Raw genomic sequence first — 22,078 nt, forward strand, 5'->3', positions numbered from 1 at the left:
AACATGTGAAATGATTGTGACCTATTTTTTCCTATGTAGGCTCCACACCCAGTGTGGAGGCCAGCGGGGGTGCTTGAACTCACCACCAGAGATCAAGACCTGAGCTGAGATCAAGAGTTGGAGGCTTAGCTGACTGAGCCACCCAGGTGGCCCTGTGACCTATTTTCTAAATGTAACTGCACATATAAACACTGCTGGGTTTTTTTCCTCTTGTGCCCTTTTTTTCTTTTTGTGATTTTTGTTTTTGAATAATGTTACATTTACAGAAAAGTTACAAAAATAGTTCAGAGCTCCCATGGAAATGAAAACATTTTGGAATCAGATAGAAGCAATGATTGCTAAATACATTAAATGTACTTTCTTGCCATGGAATGTTACTTTAAAATCGCTCCTGGGTTTTACATATGTGTTTTGTATCAAATGCATTACCAAAATCATACTCAGTTCAGAGGTTTTCAGCTGCCAACTCGCTACCCCCAGTCAACCCATTATCTTCATAGTGAAAGGTGTTGTGTTTTCCATATTTAACATCCCTTACGTCTTTTTCTTCTTGAATTGCCTTAGCTGTAATTTCCCAGGTGTTGATAAACAACAATTGAAATAGTAGACTTTTTTTCTTCTTTCAAATTGTCATAATTTTTTTCTTCCAAAATTTTATTTAAATTCAAGTTAGTTGATATGTAGTGTAGTATTGGTTTCAGGAGTAGAATTTAATGATTCATTACTTACATATAACATCCAGTGCTCATTCCTTCAAGTGCCCTCTTTATTCCCCGTCACCCAATTACCCCATCTCCCTACACTCCTCCCCTACAGCAACCCTCAGTTTGTTCTGTATAGTTAAGAGTGCCTTATGGCTTGTTTCCCTCTCAGTTTCCATGTTATTTATTTTTTCTTCCCTTCCCCCATATTCATCTGTTTTGTTTCTTAAATTCAACATATGAATGAAATTGTATTTGTCTTTCTCTGACTTATTTCATTTAGCATAATACCTTCCAGTTCCAACCATGTCATTGCAAATGGCAAGATTTCATTATTTTTTATTTTTATATTCTAATTTTCTGCATGACACAATTTATCATTAAGACTTTTTTTCAAATTATGGCCCAGTTATTGATCACTTCTTCTCTTATTTCTCTTATTTTTAGACTTTTTATTCAGAGAGAACTACTCTCAAAGGTTATATATCTTCATATAAATTTATATTTATCTATTTTCTTCTGAAAGATTGTATGGTCTCTCGTTCCCCACTTAACATTAAACATTGAAATTTATTAGGGAACATAGGTACCTGGCTTTCTCAGTCAATAAAGGATGCAACTCTTGACCTTGGAGTCATGAGTTCAAGTCCCCTGTTGGGTGTAGAACTTATTTTTAAAAAAAAGTAAATATTAGAATCACTAAATAATACACCTAAAACTAATATTACACTGTATGTTAAATAACTGGAATTTAAATAAAAACTTTTCTAAAAAGAAATTTATTAAGGAATACGGAGACAGATTTAACATTATTTTTTCTTGTTAATCACAAAACACTTATCGCTCTAAAAGACACTGTAAGATATCTAAGAATTTTAAAAATGCAAGTTAAGTTGATAAAAAATATTTTTAGATATCCTAAATTATGGTGAACATCTTATAAAATTACAAAACTCCAGGATTATACTTTTGAAAGAAATGAAGCACAACTCTTACTATAAATTTGAGCAGTATTGTGGGATTTCATACCAAGACAAAAAGACCTAAAGGTAAGTAGGTGTTGTAAATTAATATTTTTTGGAGAAAGTATGTAAATATTATAGAAAAAATTAAAATTATTAATGAAATCCCAAAAATGCACATACTTTATAAATACCAAAAAAAAATCAAAGCTTTCCTAATGTAATAGCAGTATAAGAGATACAATTTGGGAGAATATCATTATTCCAATATTAAGCTAAAATACATTAAAATACTGTGTAGAAATCCTGTCATCTCTGGCACCATGAATGAACCTGGAGGACATTATGCTAAGTGAAATAAGGCAGACATAGAAGTACAAGTACTTGCATGATTCCATTTACATAAAGTATCTAAAATCATTAAACCCACAAAAGCAGAGAATAGAATGTTAGTTGTCAGTGGCTGGGAAGAGAGGAAATAAGGAATTGTTGCTCAATGGGTGTAAATTTTCTGTTGTGCACGTTGAGTAATTTATAGAGATCTGGTGTATAACATACTGGGTATAGTTAATAATACAGGATAGGACACTTTAAAATATGTTAGGAGGATAAATTGTGAGTATTCTCACCATACACACACACACACACACACACACAACTACTCAGAATAATACAAGGAAACTTTGGGAGGTGACAGATGTGTTTGTTACCTTGACTGTAGTCATGATACCACAGGTGAATGCATATGTGAAAACTTACCAACATATATATATCAGATATGTGCAGTTTTCATAATCAACTATACTTTGATAAGATTAGGAATAAAAGATGAACTTATGTGAAGACAAACTCAGTATTTAGAAAGTCTAGGACACTAAAATCAACAGATGAATGGATAAAGAAAATGTGGTATACATACATAATGGGATATTGCTCAGCCATAAATAGAGAATATAATCTTGCCACTTGCAACAACATGGATGGATCTAGGGGATATCAAACTAAGTGAAATCAGTCAGTCAGAGAAAGACAAATGTATGGTTTCACTCAAATATGAATTTAAGAAACAACATAAGTGATCATAGGAAAGAAAGAGAGACAAACCAAGAAATAGACCCATAACTCTAGAGTACAAACAGAGATTGCAGAGGGGAGGTGGGTGGGGTGTGATTTAAACAGGTGATGGGGAGGAAGGAGAGCACTTGTGATGAGCACTGGGTGTTGTATGGAACTGCTGCACCACTAAATTCCACAACCTGGAACTAACGTTACACTGTATGTGAACTAACTAGATTTTTTTTTAAGCTTCTTTTTTTTATTATTAATTTCTTTTTTTTTTTAATTTATTTTCAGCGTAACAGTATTCATTGTTTTCGCAGCACACCCACCCAGTGCTCCATGCAATACATGCCGTCCCTAATACCCACCATCTGGTCCCCCCCAACCTCCTACGCCCCCTCCCCTTCAAAACGCTCGGGGTGTTTTTCAGAATACATATTCTCTCATGGTTCATCTCCCCTTCCAATTTCCCCAAATCCCTTCTACTCTCTATCTCCCTATGTCCTCCATGTTATTTCTTATGCTCCACAATAAGTGAAACCATATGATAATTGACTCTCTCTACTTGACTTATTTCACTCAGCATAATCTCTTCCAGTCCTGTCCATGTTGCTACAAAAGTTGGGTGTTCATCCTTTCTGATGGAGGCATAATAGTGTATATGGACCACTGGCCATTGCTCCTATAAACATTGGGATAAAATGGCCCTTCTTTTCACTACATCTGTATCTTTGGGGTAAATACCCAGTGTGCAGTTGCAGGGTCATAGGGAAGCTCTATTTTTAATTTCTGAAGGAATCTCCAAACTGTTCTCCAAAGTGGCTGCACCAACTTGCATTCCCACCAACAGTGTAAGAGGGTCCCCTTTCTCCACATCCCCTCCAACACACGCTGTTTCCTGTCTTGCTAATTTTGGTCATTCTAACTGGTGCAAGGTGGTATCTCAATGTGGTTTTAATTTGAATCTCCCTGATGGCTAGTGATGATGAACAATTTTTCATGTGTCTGATAGCCATTTGTATGTCTTCATTGGAGAAGAGTCTGTTCATGTCTTCTGCCCATTTTTTGACATGATTATCTGTTTTGTGTGTGTTGAGTTTGAGAAGTTCTTTATAGATCTTGGATATCAGCCTTTTGTCTGTACTATCATTTGCAAATATCTTCTCCCATTCCGTGGGTTGCCTCTTTGTTTTGTTGACTGTTTCCTTTGCTGTGCAGAGCTTTTGATCTTGATGAAGTCCCAAAAGTTCATTTTCACTTTTGTTTCCTTTGCCTTTGGAGACATATCTTGAAAAAATCTATTCCATTTACTATAGCACCAAGAACCATAAGATACCTGGAAATAAACCTAACCAAAGAGGTAAAGGATCTGTACTGAAGGAACTACAGAACACTCATGAAAGAAATTGAAGAAGACACAAAAAGATGGAAGACCATCCCATGCTCTTGGATCAAAAGAATAAACATAGTTAAAATGTCTATACTGCCTAGAGCAATCTATACTTTTAATGCCATTCTGATCAAAACTCCGCCAGTATTTTTCAAAAAGCTGGAGCAAACAATCCTAAAATTTGTATGGAATCAGAAGAGACTCCAAATCGCTAAGGAAATGTTGAAAAAGAAAAACAAAACTGGGGCATCACATTACCTGATTTCAAGCTTTACTACAAAGCTATGATCACCAAGACAGCATGGTCCTGGCATAAAAACAGACACATAGACCAGTGCAACAGAGTAGAGAGCCCAGATATGGACCCTCAACTCTACGGGCAAATAATCTTCAACAAAACAGGAAAATATATACAGTGGAAAAAAGACAGTCTCTTCAATAAATGGGGCTGGGAAAACTGGACAGCTATATATAGAATAATGAAACTCGACCATTCTCTTACACCATACAGAAAGATAAACTCAAAATGGATAAAGGACCTCAACGTGAGACAGGAATCCATCAGAATCCAGAGGAGAACATAGGCAGTAACCTCTTCGATATCAGCCACAGCAACTTCTTTCAAGATACATCTCCAAAGGCAAAGGAAACAAAAGCGAAAATAAACTTTAGGGACTTCACCAAAATCAAAAGCTTCTGCACAACAAAGGAAACAGTCAAGAAAACAAAGAGGCAACGCACAGAATGGGAGAAGGTATTTTCAAATAATAGTACAAACAAAAGGTTGATATCCAGGATCTATAAATAACTCCTCAAACTCAACACACATGAAACAGGCAAACATATCAAAAAATGGGCAGAAGATATGAACAGACACTTTTCCAATGAAGACATACAAATGGCTATCAGACACATGAAAAAATGTTCATCATCATTAGCCCTCAGGGAGATTCAAATTAAAACCACATTGAGATATCACCTTACACCAGTTAGAATGGCCAAAATTAACAAGACAGGAAACAACTTGTGTTGGAGGGGATGTGGAGAAAGGGGAACCCTCTTACACTGTTGGTGGGAATGCAAGTTGGTGCAGCCTCTTTGGAGAACAGTGTGGAGATTCCTCAAGAAATTAAAAATAGAGCTTCCCTATGACCCTACCATTGCACTCCTGGGTATTTACCCCAAAGATACAGAGTGAAAAGAAGGGCCATCTGTACCCCAATGTTTATAGCAGCAATGGCCACGGTCGCCAAACTGTGGAAAGAACCAAGATGCCCTTCAACGGAAGAATGGATAAGGAAGATGTGGTCCATATACACCATGGAGTATTATGCCTCCATCAGGAAGGATGAATACCCAACTTTTGTAGCAACATGGACAGGACTGGAAGAGATTATGCTGAGTGAAATAAGTCAGGCAGAGAGAGTCAATTATCATATGGTTTCAGTTATTTGTGGAGCATAACAAATAGCATGGAGGACATGGGGAGATAGAGAGGAGAAGGGAGTTGGGGGGAATTGGAAGGGGAGGTGAATCATGAGAGACTGTGGACTCTGAAAAACAATCTGAGGGGTTTGAAGTGGTGGGGGGGGTGGGAGTTGGGCTACCAGGTGGTGGGTATTCTAGAGGGCACGGATTGCATGGAGCACTGGGTGTGGTGAAAAAATAATGAATAATGTTTTTCTGAAAATAAATAAATTGAAAAAAAATAAATTAATTCCAAAAACTTTTTTAAAAAATTTTTTAAAGATATGTCTCCAAAGGCAAAGGAAACAAAAGCAAAAATGAACTTTGGGACTTCATCAAGATCAAAAGTTCAATGTGGTTTTAATTTGAATCTCCCTGATTGCTAGTGATGATGAACATTTTTTCATGTGTCTGATAGCCATTTGTATGTCTTCATTGGAGAAGTGAACTAACTAGATTTTAAATGAAAACTAAACAGACACACACACACACACACACACAAATAAAAAAGAGACAAAAAACTCTTAACTACAGAGAACTGGTCATTTGTGGGTGAGGATTGGGTGAAATAGGTGAAGGAGACTTCGGAGTACACTTATCATGATGAGAACTGAGACATGTATAGAATTGTTGAATCATTATATTGTACACCTGAAACTAATCTAAACTTGTATGTTAACTATACTGGAATTTAGAAAATAATTTTTTAAAATGTATAAATAAATAAGTAAATGAGAAGCTCTAGGACACTATATTTATAAATTCTATTTTTGCTGAAATTATATAGGGACATTGATACTATAAATGAAATATAAATGATGATTAAAAATAATAATATTGGGTTTTTTTACCAGAAGGAACACCCAAGGTCCAGAGGATCTAAGATAAAGAAATTACAGAAGGGCATTACAATGAAAGAACCTGACAAAGATTAGAAGATTTGCCTGGCATTCAGGAATTCTCCATTCCCACAAGCACTGAGCAGAAAGCACAAGAGCAGGCATCAAGGATGACTGCTTAGGGATGAAGACAAGCACTAGATCAAGGCTCCTCAAACCTGGTGTGCACCAGAGTCCCCAGGAGGGCCTGTCAAGGCACAGAATGCTGGCTCCTTACCCAAAGTGTCTGGTTCATTAGGTCAGGTGGGCCTGAAAAATGTGCATTTCCAACACAGTTCCCAGGTGATGCTGATGATGCTGGTCAGGGATCACAATTTGAGAACCACTGATCTTAGAGAAAATTTTTCCAGGTAACAACGGTAACCATAATTTGTCAGCAATGAAGGCCAATCATTAGTCAAAATGAATGATTTCATGAATCCCCTGAGTTTGGATTAAGGAAATTACTATCATTCTGGGAAATGCTTATTTGGAGTGAATCTTGTGCTGCTTTTTTCCTCCTTCTGGGCAAACCCAGTAGCCTCATGGAAAGAGGAAACCAAACAGGAGTTGGGAATTTTCTCCTCCAGGGATTCTCAGAGGAACTGAACATGCAGTCTTTCTTCTTTGGGCTGTTCCTGTCCATATTCTTGGTCACCTTCACTGGGAACCTGCTCATCTTCCTAGCCATCTGCTCAGACTCCCACCTCCACACACCCATGTACTTCTTCCTCTCCAACTTGTCCTTTGCTGACATCTGTTTCACCTCCACCACCATCCCCAAGATGCTGCTGAACATCCAGACTCTGAACAAAACCATAACATATGAAGGATGCCTCAGCCAGATTTTTTTTTTCATTGTATTTGGATGCCTGGACAATTTACTCCTGACCGTAATGGCCTATGACCGCTTTGTGGCCATCTGCCACCCCCTGCACTACTCAGTCATCATGAACCCCAGGTTCTGTGGGCTCTTGGCCCTGGGGTCCTGGTGCATCAGTGTCATGGGATCCCTGCTCGAGACCTTGACCCTTTTGGGGCTGTCCTTCTGCAAAAACATGGAAATCCCACACTTTTTCTGTGATCTTCCTGAAGTCCTGAAGCTTTCCTGTTCTGACACCCTCATCAATAACATAGTGGTGTATTTTGTGACTATTGTCCTAGGTCTTTTTCCTCTCTCTGGAATCCTCTTTTCATATTCTCAGATTTTCTCCTCCATCCTGAGAATTTCATCAACCAGGGGCAAGTACAAAGCCTTTTCCACCTGTGGGTCTCATCTCTCAGTGGTCTCCTTGTTCTATGGCACAGGCCTTGGGGTCTACCTCAGTTCTGCAGTGACTTCATCTTCCAGGACAAGTGTGGTGACCTCAGTGATGTACACTATTGTCACTCCCATGCTGAACCCCTTCATCTACAGCTTGAGGAACAGGGACATGATGGGGGCCCTGGCTGCATTCCTCAGGAAGGTGGTGCCTCTCAGCATCAAGACCATTATAGGACTTTCCTGAGTACCTGGGCACACAATACTGAAGACCACAAATCTTAGTTTCCTTCATGCAATATTTTTTATTTTTCCTAATTTTACATGTTTTCAAGAAAGACTTTCCTTGGTTCTTCCCTGCCCTCTATTTTCTTCAGGTTCCCTTGTAGATTCCTTTTTTCATTTTGTAACTAGTCATTTTAACTTGATATGAATAGAACCTGCTATTTTCTCAGTAACCTTCAGTGATGGTTTGGATTTCTTGAAAAATAAATCAAATCTCATGTTTTAATAGACATATTCAAGGTGATAGGATGTGTGCTTGATTGGTAAACGTCACCTTGCAAACTCATTTAGATGTTTTCTGAGGTTATGTGAATGGAATCAAGTCAAAGATTTGTGTCCAAAACTATGAGAAAATAAATTTCTATTGCTTAAGCCACCAGTCTGTAGTACTTTGTCATCACAGCCCTAGCAAACTAATACACCCTGCTTCCACAGGAGATTTCTACTGACACAGACCATGGGCTAGAGGCAGAAATTCTGGTTTGAGATTGGGATCCCAGGCAAATCTCCCAAGAGTCAAATGTGGAGTAGGATGTTCTATAAGCATCTTGCCTTTGCATGGACTTTTCCAGTCACCGGCATAAATGTTTCCATGGTGACTGCAAATAAGTTAAAGAATTCTTGGATCCCTTCTTCCACATTCTCCCATTTACATAGCTCAAGGGTTCTCTTGGGATCCTAAAGAATGGGGAGAGGCATCCCCAAACATACCTGTGTTGGAATGTCCCTTCCCCCTTGAGAGAGGTAGGTGCTCAAGTGAAGTTTATTTGATTTAGAAAAAGCTAATATTGTGTTCCCTAGACAAAAAGATTATAGAGTTAAGTTATACTCATGATGTCTGGAATTATGTTATTCTCTATTTACTTCGGTTTTCCCCCAGTTTTATTAAGGTCTCATTTAATGTCCCACCTGATTCATTAGGCTTGCCTGTATAGTAAGGAGACACTGAGCTTCCTGAGGTCAGCATGGGTGTCTGAGCCAACTGGTTTCCGGAGTCAAGAGTTGGGACTACAAGATGCTGCTACTTATCCCTATAGGAAGCTGCTTCCTCTATTTCCAGCCATGGGTGTATGAAGTAAAGGGTTAACTGGAAGGGCCAGGGGTACTCAAAGCCTACATAGTCCAGAGAAAGGACTTGCCTTTGATCAGCTCCCAGGAAATAACATTTGAGTCCTTGGAATATCCTCCCTGATAAAAGTGTCTTTGTAACCCAGGGCCCTGCGCTGTGCCAGGTTGTCTATGCTGACCATGTAATTTATGGTGAATGCCTGTTTTTGTTCACCTGGGGCTCTGGACAAAACTATATTCACTTGACTTCTGTGGGGGCTGAAGCACTCCATGCCTACAAGACAGACCCCCAATAAAAATCCTGAACACCAAGGCTAAGGTGAGCTTCCTTGGCTGGCATACGTACTGTCACACATCATTGCTGAGAGAATTAAGGGCGTCCATGGGATTCCACAGAGGGGACAATGGGAAGCCCATATTTGGTGTCTTCTGGACCCTGCCCCAGGCAACTTTTGTCCTTGCAGATTTTAATCTGTATCCTCTCACTGCAGTAAGTCATAAATGTGAGCATCACAGTTTTTACAAGTTCCACGTGTCCTAGCAAATCACTGAAGGTCATGGGGACCCCCAACACGGAGATCATGAATATTGTTTTATTATAATAAATGGTAGTTTTCCTTTACCTCTTTCAATTCCACCACTCCTTGAGAAAATAAATAACATAAGCTGACCCCTCAGCTGTGGAACCCGAAGCTGTCCTCACCCCCAGTCCCAGGAGAAGTGTTTCCTCCCTGCCTTGCTCACTGCCCTCCACAAATTCTCCCCATGCACTTAGAGAGAAATGGAGGCCTTGGACATCCTTTCGTCCCTGCTCCTTTATCTCGGTTTCGGCCAAACAAGCCAGACAGAACATGTGTGTTCAGTGCACAGTCATTTGAGCAGCAGGTCTTCCCTAGGACATCCCCCCGCCCCCACCCCAGCCCTATTCCCTCCTCTCTGAGTGGCAGAGCTGGGGGCCCCTCACATGGCACTCTCGTTGCCTCCCCGTCCCCTGGACGTCCCCTTCTCTTGTGCCATGAGTGACTTGTAGGGCTTCCCCAGGCTGGGGAGGGTAAGCTCAGCTTCCTGCAGCTCCAGCTCCCGCTGGGACAAATGCTCAATGACGGCAGCTCCAATAGAGTCCCCCAGGACATTGGTCATTGTGCGAAGTCGGTCACTGGGGAAGGGTGGGGAGAGAGAAGCCACTGTTAGCTGAGATTTGAAGAGCTCATGGAGGAGAGGGTGCATCAGGGTGGGAGGATCCTTGTATCTGGGATGTGGGGTTCATGTTCCATCCACAACCACATAACCTCAGGCAGTTGCCTCCCCCTTGATGTCCTCAGTTTCCCCTCCTCCTAACAGATGTAGGTTGGATCAATTCTGATAAACTCACATGTAAGCTTAGCATTGCAATTCTTTTTTTTTTTTTAAGGATGTAAACATCTGATAAAGAAAATTAGGGGCTGTGGGCTGAACAGCATACAGGATGAGGAAGGTAACAACTGTGAGCAAATCAGGCCAGCCTGGACCCTGTCTAAGTGGGACTCAGATCCACCTGACTCTTCCTAAATGGGAAGGAAAGTCCAGATTTTTTTAATGTAAGCCTTCTGTTTTTCGAAGTTAAATATTAAAAACACAAACTAAAAACAACAAAAATTTGCAAGCCAGCTCTGTCCCATGGATCACCTTTTTGTGACTTCTCCAGGTACAAGGGCTTTTCAGGCTCATCGGTAAAGCCCCCATTGCTCATCTCCTCCTCACCCTACTCCCCAGGTTAACTCTATGGGATTTGGGATCTACAGGCCATGGTTTGGAGTATTCTCCAAGACTTTCCTTCTACTCTAAAATTCTACAACTCTGTCCTTGCTGGAATGAGGGCCCACGGGTTAGGGGTCTCACAAGGAAAGCGGGGATGGGGTTGAGGAAAGATAGCACCAGGGCCTGAAGAACACTCACAGGAACCAGTCCACAGCTATGATCAGCGTGATGTCTTCAGTGGGCAGGCCGACCGATGTGAGCACAATGACCATGGTGACCAGACCTGCCTGGGGGATCCCAGCAGCCCCAACGCTGGCTGCTGTCGCCGTGATACTGTACATGAAGAGAGAACACAGGGAGAAGGCAGGAGGTGGGAAGGAGAAGACGAGGAAGAGAGTGAGAAAGGGCACAACAGAAGGGAAGAGGTGGTTCCCTGGAACATCTTAAATTAAGTGCCTGAAAATAAAAAGCAGCCTTCAATAAATGTATTCTTTCAACTCATATTTATTGAGCATCTACTACATGCTAGACACCTAGTAGAAACTCCCTTAAAAGAAAATCCCTGCCCAAACAGAGCTTACATTCTAGTGGGGGAGGCAGGCAATAAACAAGATGAATACTTAAAACATATACTAAGGCAGAGGGTGCAACAGAGAAACAGTTCAGCCTATGAAAGTCCAAACCATGCCACTTTAAATAGAATATTCAGGGAACACCTCCCTAAGCAGTTGACCCTGGACCAAAGACATGAAGGATGTGAAGTTTGCCGTTATATTTAAAACGACCATATGGAACCTCTGGGTAATGAGACCCAGAGATCCATCCTTCTTCCCAGAGCCTCAGGTTATTAGGATGCACCAGCCATACTTTGGAAAACACTGGGCAAAGGGATCTCCCACCATAGCATGTGAGAGAAGATGGGACTGAAACATCTGGCCAGTTCCTAATAGCCTCAGGTTGCACAGTCTCATCTTTAGCCTCATTTGGCATGGGTAGCTGGGGTCTTCCCACATCCCCCCTCCAACATTCAAAGCCTCCCTTGACATCAAGAAGCTGAGTCTCCCTCCACCCCTAGCCAACCTAACGACTTCTTAGATCTCACCTGCTGGCAGATCCCACCCAAGATCACCTCACCTGATGGTCGTGATCTGGCCCAGGTTGAGCTCATAGTTGTTGACTTGGGCGATGAAGATGGCAGCCAGGGCCTCATACAGAGCAGTCCCATCCATGTTGACAGTGGCCCCCACAGGCAGCACGAACCTGGTGATGCGTCGGTCCACACCCAGGCCCTCCTCCAAGCAGCGGAAGGTGATAGGCAGTGTTGCAGAGCTAGGGGAGAGAACCCTGGAGGCTGAGAATGGGGAGTGGCAGGAAGGGACTGGAGTAGCCATGGGCCAAAGGAGGGATTCTGCTGAGAATACTGGGAGACCGGGTGGGAGCCAGGGCAAGGGGAGAATGGCAGGAGCATAACATTTCAGAGGTTGGTAACTGTGCATGGGGAATAAGGGCTCTTCATGATGCAAGAAGCACATGGCAATGGTAGTCCCCTAGGTTGAAGGTCTCTCGACCCACTTAAAGGCAACAGCTTAAAGCTAATTACTAGACACTTATTCATGCCACTGGTGAACTTCCCACTCCCAGAAAGGAAAGGACTAGGGGTCTACTGACCTCCCACACCCTCAGGGTTAAAAGAGAAGTATTACATAGACCCCTAATCCCCACTCATGTAGCTCAGGGAGCAACATCAGCTACACTAACCCTCCTGGTCTCTCTCCCCACCACTCCACAGCAGGGGAAGAGCAGTCGAACTGATTGGGGAGTTTAGTTGAAGGAATGGACATCTCACTTGGAGTTGGCCTGTCCACAAAACATGTGGTCTGGTCAGCTTGATGTCATGCAGTGAGAAGCCTGGCCTCAAAAAGAAGGCCTCTGGGGATCCAACCCTGTGGTGATCAGGTGAGTGTCATTCTGGGCTACAATGGCATCAATCTTATTGGCCAAAGACTAAAGAGCGCATTCTCCAGGCAGCATTATGAGCAATAACAATGATATTATTCTTCCATCCAGTTGGCTCTCGTGATACTTCTCAAACCGCTTTGAATTTGGATGACGGGGAAAGGGGAAGCTCTTTACTAACCCCATAAAACCACAAAAAAAGGGGGGAAGTAGGAGAAAGGAGCCAAGTGAGCTCCCAGAGACCACTTTGAGGGGAAATGAGACTCTGAGCTAGAAAATGACACAGAATAGGGAGCACCTTGGTCCTAACCTCAAATTGGCAGCTGGTTCTTCTCCACATAAAATAGAGAAATGGAAAATGTGGAAAACAGGTCAGTAGAACCAGTTTGGGACAAAGATCAGCACCCAGGTGTTGACTGGCCTGCAGACCTTCAGGAACCACTGACATTACCACATAGCTCAGACGAGGTTTAGTACGGGGATTGAGGGCCAGGACTCTTAGGAGAGCCTGTGAACAACTGACAGTGAACCTCAGAAAAGTGCTGGGGGTGAGGGATGAAGCCATACCTGGAAGATGTGCCCATGGCAGTGATGAGGGCCTGCAGCATGCCCCCAATGAAGGGGAAGGGGTTCCGGTGGGTGATGAGGAAGTAGATGAGGGGCAGGACACCACCAGCATGGAGGAACAAGCCCACAATGACGGTCAGGGTGTACATGCCCAGCTGACCCCCCAGGACAGCCATGTCCTCCATCTCTAGGATCTTCCCAGCGATCAGGAACAGGATCCCCACAGGTGCATACCTAGGCCAAGCCAGACACCTGTCAGAGTGCCCTCATGACTTCCCCTAAACCTCAGAGCTGGCATCCCCAAGGCTTTGCCCATATAAGCCCCTAGAGCCAGGCAGTGCCCATCATACAGCACCCTACTCTGCCCCAAACTTCCCCACATACTGACAAACAGGGATGGACCCCATAAACATATCCCACTGCCTCTGCCTGCTCACCCACAGATCACACCTAGAACAGCAGGGAAAAGTTCCTACAACTCCAGCGCATACAATCTTATAAGGTTTCGCTTTCCTCCACTCCACCATTCAAGTCCCTCCCCAAACAGTCACTTCTTGGGACTCTTTCTCTAGATGTGGCCCAAACATCCCTTATTACTGGCCTTCAAACTTCCCTTATTCACCACCTCCAACTCTGTTTGTTTAAACGTGTAATCTCAATGACCCTGTTCTCTTTCTTGTAAGTGCATATTCTCACTCACTCACTGGCCCTGCGTTATTTCACCTGAATTTCCCCCAGACATCCCAAACCACATGTCTTATCAAATCATTTATTTATTTGGCCACTCTCTTGAGCACCTACTCTGCTCCAGTCACACTGTCCCTGCCCCTGTGGCACATACATTCTAATGGGGAAAACAGGCAATACACATAAAAATGCCTAATTAAAAACTTCAGATGGTGAGAGCTGCATAGAGTCCCTCAGTGTGCTGCACCAGCATGAGTGGTCTTGAAGGGCCTCCCTGGAGATGTGACGTTCACACAGTGGCCTGAACGATGTTAAGAGACACATCTATCTGAAGGGGAAGCATTGCAAGCACCATGCAAAGACCCTGAGATGAGCATGAGCTAGACGTGCTGAAGGAGAAGAGAGCAGACAGTGTTTGTGGAGTGGCAAGTGAGAGGAGACAGAGTGAGTTCATCAGGGGCTCACCTGTGCTCCCCACAAACCAGCGCATCTTAGTCTTGCAAGATGAGACACTGGCACCTGCCAGTGGTGCCTTCATTCACCCATCACCAGGCTTCTGTGTTACTCCTCTCTTTAGAAACTGAAGACTACACTTGGTGGTTCTCATGGTAGAGGCACTGGAGGACAGGAGGAGGCCAGGACCTCTTGGGAAATTGTTACAATAGCTTGGGTCAGAAACAATGAGACCCACCCTGAGGTAGTGGGAAGGCAGATGTGGAGCACTCTTCTGGCCACATCTGTATTCCCCTGGGCTCAGCTGGGCTCATGGTGAGACCAGATGGGAGGCTGCTGAGCTGTCTCCCAGTCTTCACCTACCTCTATGCCTGCTCTGTGAACCCCCTCCCCAGATCCCTCATCATCATCCTTCCTCTTCATTCTCCACAAAACTCCTCAACCCTAGGTCAATTGCATGGGGCTTCTTTCCTTCTACATTCACCCAGCCAGCACATCTGGATAAATTCTGCCAACAACACCTCTATAAGTTTATGGTTTCCAATACAGTTGAGCTTCCATCTTGTCAGTCTTCTTGCCTATCCTCGATAAGCTCCCCCCTCAGCTCCTTTTCCAAGTTTTAAACTTGGCCTCTAGCCCCCTATGCAACTTTCTAATTATTGGAGATTAGGTACAAAGTCTTCCCCAGTTTGGCCCTGGACAGTCTTGTTAATATCTTGCACCACCACTCCCAACTTACCCTGTGCTCCTACCTCCCTGAACTCCCCACCATTCTCCAGCCAACTCAGGTTCCTGCAGGCTTTGTATGTTCTCTTTCCCTGCTTGAACAGCCTCTCTCCATTCCTGTCCTATTGGGTTCCCACTTGCCTTTCAAGACCCAACTATGAGGCAACCTTTTCCATAACTCCCTCTTCACCTTACCAGGCAGAGTTCACCTCATATCCCTTCCTTGGCGGCTCACTTCTTCATGTTCCCAACTCTTTTTGAACACCCCTTTGCTCTAGAACATTCCACCTTGTAATACACTTATCTAGGATGTGTCTGTCTCCTCCAAAATCTCATAAGCTCCCTGGGTAGGGGCTGAATTCAACATATCCCTGCATTCTAGACAGTTAACCCAGGAAAAGGCCTGCTGAATGAGTAAAGGAATTGGTGAAGGAATAGAGAATGGTAAAATGGATGCACGCATGCATCAACTAAGGAATAACTAGTGAGTGGATAAACAAATAAGGAAATGAACAAATGAGACACAAATGATCAGGTGAGTGAATGAATGAGTGTGTTAAGTGAATAAATGCAGGGAATACATGAGGGAGTGAATGGGAGAATAACAAATGCAGTGGGCCAAAGAATGAGCTTGACTGAATACACGGCAGTGAGTAAATCAATCAGTCAGTCAAACAATGGCTTCATTAATGCGTGGATGAGTCTGTGAATGAGTTTATGAGTGAATGTGTGAATGAGTAAATCAACCAATACATACATGAATAACCTTGGCAAAATGGCCCAATGGCCCCTTGAGCACCTGCCCCACAGCCTGACTTCCCAGTCCTGGTTCCACACTTCTCACGTGCCATCACCTGTCAGCCCTGTCAAAACCCAGCACTTACCAGATAATAATGCCCACCATCCTCATAATAGCCTCATTGAGGCTGTCGAAGAAATCCCGAAGGACTCGGCCCTTGTGTTTCATGCCACCAATGACCAGCCCAAAGGCCACAGAGAAGACCACAAGGCCCAGGGCATTAATGCCATTGGCTGAGCCAGGCACAGGTACAGTCTCCTCGAAGCTCAGCACCTCCTGCAGGGTGCCCAAGGCCCAGGTGACATTTTCCAGGAGGCTAGTTCCGTTGTCCATTGAGGACGGGGGAGGCATGGAGGTGCCTGGCTCAGATCCATTTTCTGTCCTCACTATGGTCCTGGTTACCAGCCTCGTGCTATACTGTGTCTTGAACTGAAATATGGAGAGATTGGGGCCAAAATCAATTCATCAGAATCTCCTGAAGAAGTTTATTTAGAACACCAATTCCTGGTTGCTACCCCTGGAGAGTCTTATTTAGAGGACTTGACCAATGCATAGAAGATTGAGTGAAGGAATACATGAATAAAGGAGTGAACAACCAATGCATGGAAGAATGAGGAAAGAGTCTGCCTTTTTCAAAGCTCCCTGTTCAGAGAGACTTGGAAAACTCTCTCCTCAGTCATCTATGGTGAGATGCCCTGGTTCCTCCTTCAGGACCATCCCCAGGCAGCTCTTGGCCTAAGTCCTTTTCTGTTATCTTCCCTTGATCATTCCACCAATGGGAGGTACATTCTTTCTCCAAGACTCTTCCAAATGTCCCTGCCCACTGCACTGGCATGCTCTTCTTCCCTTCCCTCACCCCAGGACCACTCACTCAGCATCAAGCTACCCCCCAAACCTCCTTGAACACACCGTGCACTTCCCGCTGACCTGTTTGAAGCAGGCCTCGACCAGGTTGGGTGGAAACATATTTCTGCAGAAAAACATCAGAAGAAGGGAGGTGGTTAGACCTTGGGAAGGAGTCCAGGGTGATAATAGTAAGAATAATAGCAATAATACCAACCATAATAGTGGCAGCCAATAAGTGAATGCTTACTCTAGACCAGGTACTGAGCTAAGTGCTTATCTAAAGTTAAAGTTATCTAAAGTATCTAAAGCTAAGTGCTTATCTAAACACAACAATAATTCTTGAAGTAAGCACTACCAAGGTCCCCATTTCATGCACAAAGAAACCAACACAGAGAGAACTTACGGATGTTAGCCAAAGCAACACAGATCAAAAGGGTGCAGATGGACCTCAAATCCATGCCTCTCTAAGCCCTTCCATAGAATGCTATGCTACCTCAGACTTCAATTCACACACATGTGCCAGTGATGCCTCAAAAAACACAGATAACTTGTGGACCTCAGATGTGGGTTTCCTCCAAGTCAGTGACTAGGGAAAAACCATGGTAAACCTTGATTCTGGTTGGTAAAATTTAGCTTCTTTAAAAGAAAAGGAGCTTGGAAACACCAAATACCACCTGTTCTGAGTTCATTTCAAGATGCAGCTAAAGCCTCCAGAGCCTGAGGTCCAAAAGATCCTACCCTAGGAGTCAGCACTCTCAGGATTTGCACAAGGCTCCAGGACATTAAATGGGTATCAATGAACTAGGTTCGAATTGGGTGTTGCATTTCCAGGCTGAATCAGCCCATCCCCTTGAGTATTTCCTTGCCACCTTGTCTCTCCTTGAGTATGGCTGCTTGCATCTAAGGCCAGAGTTCCCATCAAAATTAAGAAAGGACGTCACCTGACCAGGTCCATGAAGGCATCAGCTGTGGGGATGGTCTCAATGCGGCCCTCGCGGTGCAGCCCCTCCTTGGAGCCCTTCCCAGGATGGATGATGGTGACCATGAGGATACCAATGAAGACAGCAATGACCGTGGTCACCATGTAGTACACAGCTGCCCGCATCCCCATCCGCCCTGTTGCCTTGTTATCCAGGGATGCCATACCTGGAGGACAGGTGGTGCAACCCTGAGCAGCATCATCCACACCCCACCACCCTCTCTCCCAATCATCAGCTCTATTTCCCTCATACCACCAGCTCAACAAGAATTTACCAAGAATCTTCTTCTGCACCCCACCCCAGCACCCACGCTGCCATCATTTGACCCCTCTTATCAGTCTTCAACCCCTATTCTATTTTCCAAATATGCCTTCCACCCCATCCTTCATCCCAAACCCCACTTCACTAAACTTCCTCTACTTCAACCCGAACTTTTCAACTCCCACCCCACCCTCCATTTATGCCTGTTACACCATAATTTCACCTTCATTCCACTCTTCATCCTACTATTGACCCCAATATTATACTTCCCTCCAGTCCACCTTACTGTACCCTATCTGTGAGAAATAGTTCTTTTGGTGCTCCCTCCAAAAGCCCTTTACCAGGCTAACACAACTGCCCTTCAGCTGCTGCGTTGCTGGCTCCCCACAGTTTGTGTGGCCCTCTTCTCTGGAGAATGGCCCTCAGCAGAACAAAAGTTGCTTTGCCCAGAAATACCTCATGGAAGTCCTAAAATCAAAGGCTGCCTGGTACAGGGATTCAGAAGGCCAGTTCCTTTGACTCAAATAATGGCAGAGTTGGGAAGAACAATTCTGTAGCTTTTCTCCTGCTCCAGAGTTATCCATGGGATAAGGCTGAGAGGCTGGCCTTCTACTGAACCCATCTCTGCTTAGATTCTTTCCCTGCCCCATCTTGCTCCCCTTGCTTCTCATGGGTCTCTCTTGAATGCTATCTCTTGATATATCATTTGTGCAAATATCCCCATTTTAGGCTCTGCTTCTAGGAAACCCAACCCAAGAAACCACTCTTTCAGTCCTTTATCTTCATTCCCACCCCAAAATCTGGAGGTTGGCGATCAACCAATAGGGGCTAAACCTGGCCCCCTCTCTGTCTTTGTAAATAAAGGTTTATTGGAACACAACCACACACATTTGCTTACAGATGAATCTGCAGCTGCTCCTGCACTACCATAGCAGAACTAAATAGTTGACAGAGTTCATATGGCCCCCAATGTTGAAAACGTTTACTATTTGGACCTTTACAAAAAAAGTTTTCAACCTTTGAATAACTCATCCCTATTTCTACACTGGCCCCCATCCACCATCCCCTCACCTTCATCTCAAACACTTTCACCCAATCCCACCCCCTGGCCCTTGCCATTCTATCTTCCCCGGCTGCCCTATCACAGCCTTTCTTTCACCTTTGGATGCAAGCTGGTATTTTATCTACACGGAAAAGCACGGTAAAGTTACTGAGATAAGTGGCATAGGTCATATGGAGACTGGAACCTGAGTCTGATGAAGATCTAGGCTTTGGCCAAGAACTCGGGGTAGGTGCAGGGCTCATGTTTGAGGTTCTAAGATAGGGAGGTGATCCCATGCTTGCCATAGCTTTGGCTCCAGGTTTGAGTCGGGACTGCAGGATGGGTCTCGGAGGCCAACACTGGCCTGGGCTCTCTCACCTGTGACCAGGCTGGAGACAATGAGTGGCAGCACCAGCATCTGCAGCATCCTCATGAGAAGCTCTCCAGGGAAAGAGAAGTACTTGATCTGGCGGTAGGTAAGCTGGTACGGGCGCAGGGCAAAGGCCAGGCTGACTCCTAGAACCGAAAGAAGGGCTCGTGGAATGGGTTGGGTCACTGGGCCCCATTTGTGTGAATGTGTCCTTATACGGGGGAAAGCGGTGGGTGTTGCCAAGTGCATGTGCCGGTGAGAATGAGTGGGTGGAGTGATGATATGTGCGTGCAGGGAATTTCTCTGAGGTCTCTGCCCCTCCCAGCCAGCTCACCGATGACCACGGCACTGACGGTCAGCAGGATGAAGGCGTTCCGGCGCAGGAAGCGCAGCACGTGCTCACGTGTCATGGTCTGCAGGCGCAGGCGCGTGCGCAGTGCTCTCTGCTGCAGGCTCTCCTGCAGCCGCTGCAACCAGCCCACCCGGCCCAGCCGCTGGCCGCTCTCCCGCAGGAACAGGCTGTTCCCGTGGCTGCTCATGGTCTATCTGCGGGGGACAGAGGGGCTTTCTGGTAATGGAGAGGACAGAAGGTGGCTGTGGGGACAGGGGAAAGGGTGGACAAAGGAGGAACTCAGAATCCAAACACCAGGGAAGGGGCCATGTCCACCTGTCCACGTGGGATTTGCCCGTGGTGGGACACCTGAGAACACTGCCTGGGGCTCAGAGTTAAATCCTGGCAGAAAAGGGTCCAGATCTCCACAATCCGCTCCCAGACATGAAGGGGAAGGAGACCACAATGTAATGGACACCTTTGCCATCCCTGACTCCAGAGCCCTCCTTATTTCATATCCTCACAAGCAGTTGGGAGTTGTCCCAGCACACAAACCAAACTAGAGAGCCTTTACTGAGCACCGACTGCATACAGAGCCCTAGACAAGGCATCCTGGTGTTAGCTCCCCCAAATTAATATGGTTTGGTGTCTGGCCTGGTAGTGCTAACAAGTGGCCTTTCCACAACGACAAAATCAGCAAGTGCCTGGCAAACAGTGAGTGCCCAATAAATACAAGTGCCCTGCATGAGTGAGCAGAGGGGCTGTAGGTGGGATCCCTCAGGAAGGAAATGCTGATAATCCTTGACCCCAGTGGCTCTTCAAGATCCATTTTTTTTTATTTCTTTTCAGCATAACAGTATTCATTGTTTTTGCACCACACCCAGTGCTCCATGCAATACATGCCCTCCTCAATACCCACCACCTGGCTCCCCCAACCTCTCACCCCCCGCCCCTTCAAAACCCTCAGATTGTTTTTCAGAGTCCATAGTTTCTCATGGTTCACCTCCCCCTTCCAGTTTCCCTCAATTCCCTTCTCCTCTCCACCCCAGTGGCTCTTCAGGATCCATTTTTGAAGGGAAATGTGATGTTCAGAATCACTCTGGGTGTTTCCCAAACTTCAGACTTTTGTGTCTCCTCTATATTTGATCCCATCCCTATAACCTTATTTAAATAAATATCTCTTAGGGACGCCTGGGTGGCTCAGTTGGTTAAGCAGCTGCCTTCGGCTCAGGTCATGATCCCGGCATCCTGGGATCGAGTCCCACATCGGGCTCCTTGCTCAGCAGGGAGCCTGCTTCTCCCACTGCCTCTGCCTGCCTGTGCTTGCTCTCTCTCCCTCTCTCTCTGACAAATAAATAAATAAAATCTTAAAAAATAAATAAATAAATATCTCTTAAATGGAAAAGAGATCATTACTTGAAATGCAAATTATATTTTAATGCATATTAAACAAAATGCATGTAAAAATTAAAACCTGCCTATCCTTTACCAATGAAACATGTTACATGTATCAGGCAGCTTGTAGCATGAGCCAGAAAAACTTTTATTTTTGTGGACTCCTTCCTCCATTAAAATATATACATTATATTAAAATATTAAATTATATTTTTACAAGTTAATTGTTATAAAAATGAATATAGTATTTTGGAACTAGATAGAGGGAATGGTTGCACAACATTGAGAATGTCCTAAAGGCCACTGATGCCTCTTTAAAATGGTTGAGTTTCTGATATGTGAATTTCACCTAACATTATACATTAAACGATTTTCTTTGATCTAAAAGTGTAGTTCTTAACAATGAATCTTGGAACACTGAAAAAATTAAATTAAAAAAATAAAAGTGTAATTGTTTCTTCTGATTTAAAAAAATGAAAACAAAATAAATAAATAAAATACAAAATAAGTTAAAACATTTCTGTGAATCCCTAAAAGTATCATGGGCCCAGGGCACTGGACATCCTATTCTTGAACGATAGACAGACTGGCCTGCAATGATCTCACAGGGGGGGAAAAAAAGTGTGATAATGTCCATATTCCAGGCAACCTGGGAATTCTGTTGACCCTGTAGATTCACTTCAGGCAAACAGTTGACCACACTGCCCAAAATCCCTTGCCCACTGGCTCCACTTTTGGTCTGACCAGTGGGAAGCAGCAGAATGGCTGGTGGGAGCAGCATTCTCCCTGCCGCAGCCCTGTTCAGCCAAGGTTGCGTTCCTCTGCCTCAGTCTCCTGTCAGTCCTATGTATCTATTG

The 22,078-nt window shown here is 44.2% G+C and overlaps 2 protein-coding genes across 3 annotated transcripts; one reads left to right on the top strand and one right to left on the bottom strand.

Annotated features, from left to right (window-relative positions):
* The first annotated feature begins 6,939 nt into the window (after positions 1-6,939).
* On the top strand, positions 6,940-7,984 carry LOC122909553 (olfactory receptor 7C2). The gene has a single exon (XM_044253833.1). The coding sequence runs from the start codon at positions 6,940-6,942 to the stop codon at positions 7,963-7,965; it is 1,026 nt and encodes a 341-aa protein (XP_044109768.1). The 3' UTR covers positions 7,966-7,984.
* Positions 7,985-9,868: 1,884 nt separating this feature from the next.
* On the bottom strand, positions 9,869-20,041 carry SLC1A6 (solute carrier family 1 member 6). Of its 2 annotated transcripts, XM_044253831.1 has the most exons (9): positions 19,830-20,041; positions 19,504-19,641; positions 17,784-17,988; positions 16,924-16,966; positions 16,082-16,425; positions 13,332-13,565; positions 11,943-12,137; positions 11,007-11,141; positions 9,869-10,227 (listed from the first exon to the last, which is right to left on the bottom strand). In XM_044253831.1, the coding sequence occupies exons 1-9, from the start codon at positions 20,032-20,034 to the stop codon at positions 10,032-10,034; spliced, it is 1,695 nt and encodes a 564-aa protein (XP_044109766.1). In that variant the 5' UTR covers positions 20,035-20,041; the 3' UTR covers positions 9,869-10,031. The 2 variants fall into 2 exon arrangements, with proteins under 2 accessions (XP_044109766.1, XP_044109767.1); XM_044253832.1 differs by lacking the exons at positions 9,869-10,227; positions 11,007-11,141 and adding an exon at positions 11,148-11,264.
* Between the last annotated feature and the right edge of the window lie 2,037 nt (positions 20,042-22,078).

The sequence above is a fragment of the Neovison vison genome, chromosome 6 (assembly GCF_020171115.1).
Source record: "Neovison vison isolate M4711 chromosome 6, ASM_NN_V1, whole genome shotgun sequence".
Classification (NCBI taxonomy): Eukaryota; Metazoa; Chordata; class Mammalia; order Carnivora; family Mustelidae; genus Neogale; species Neogale vison.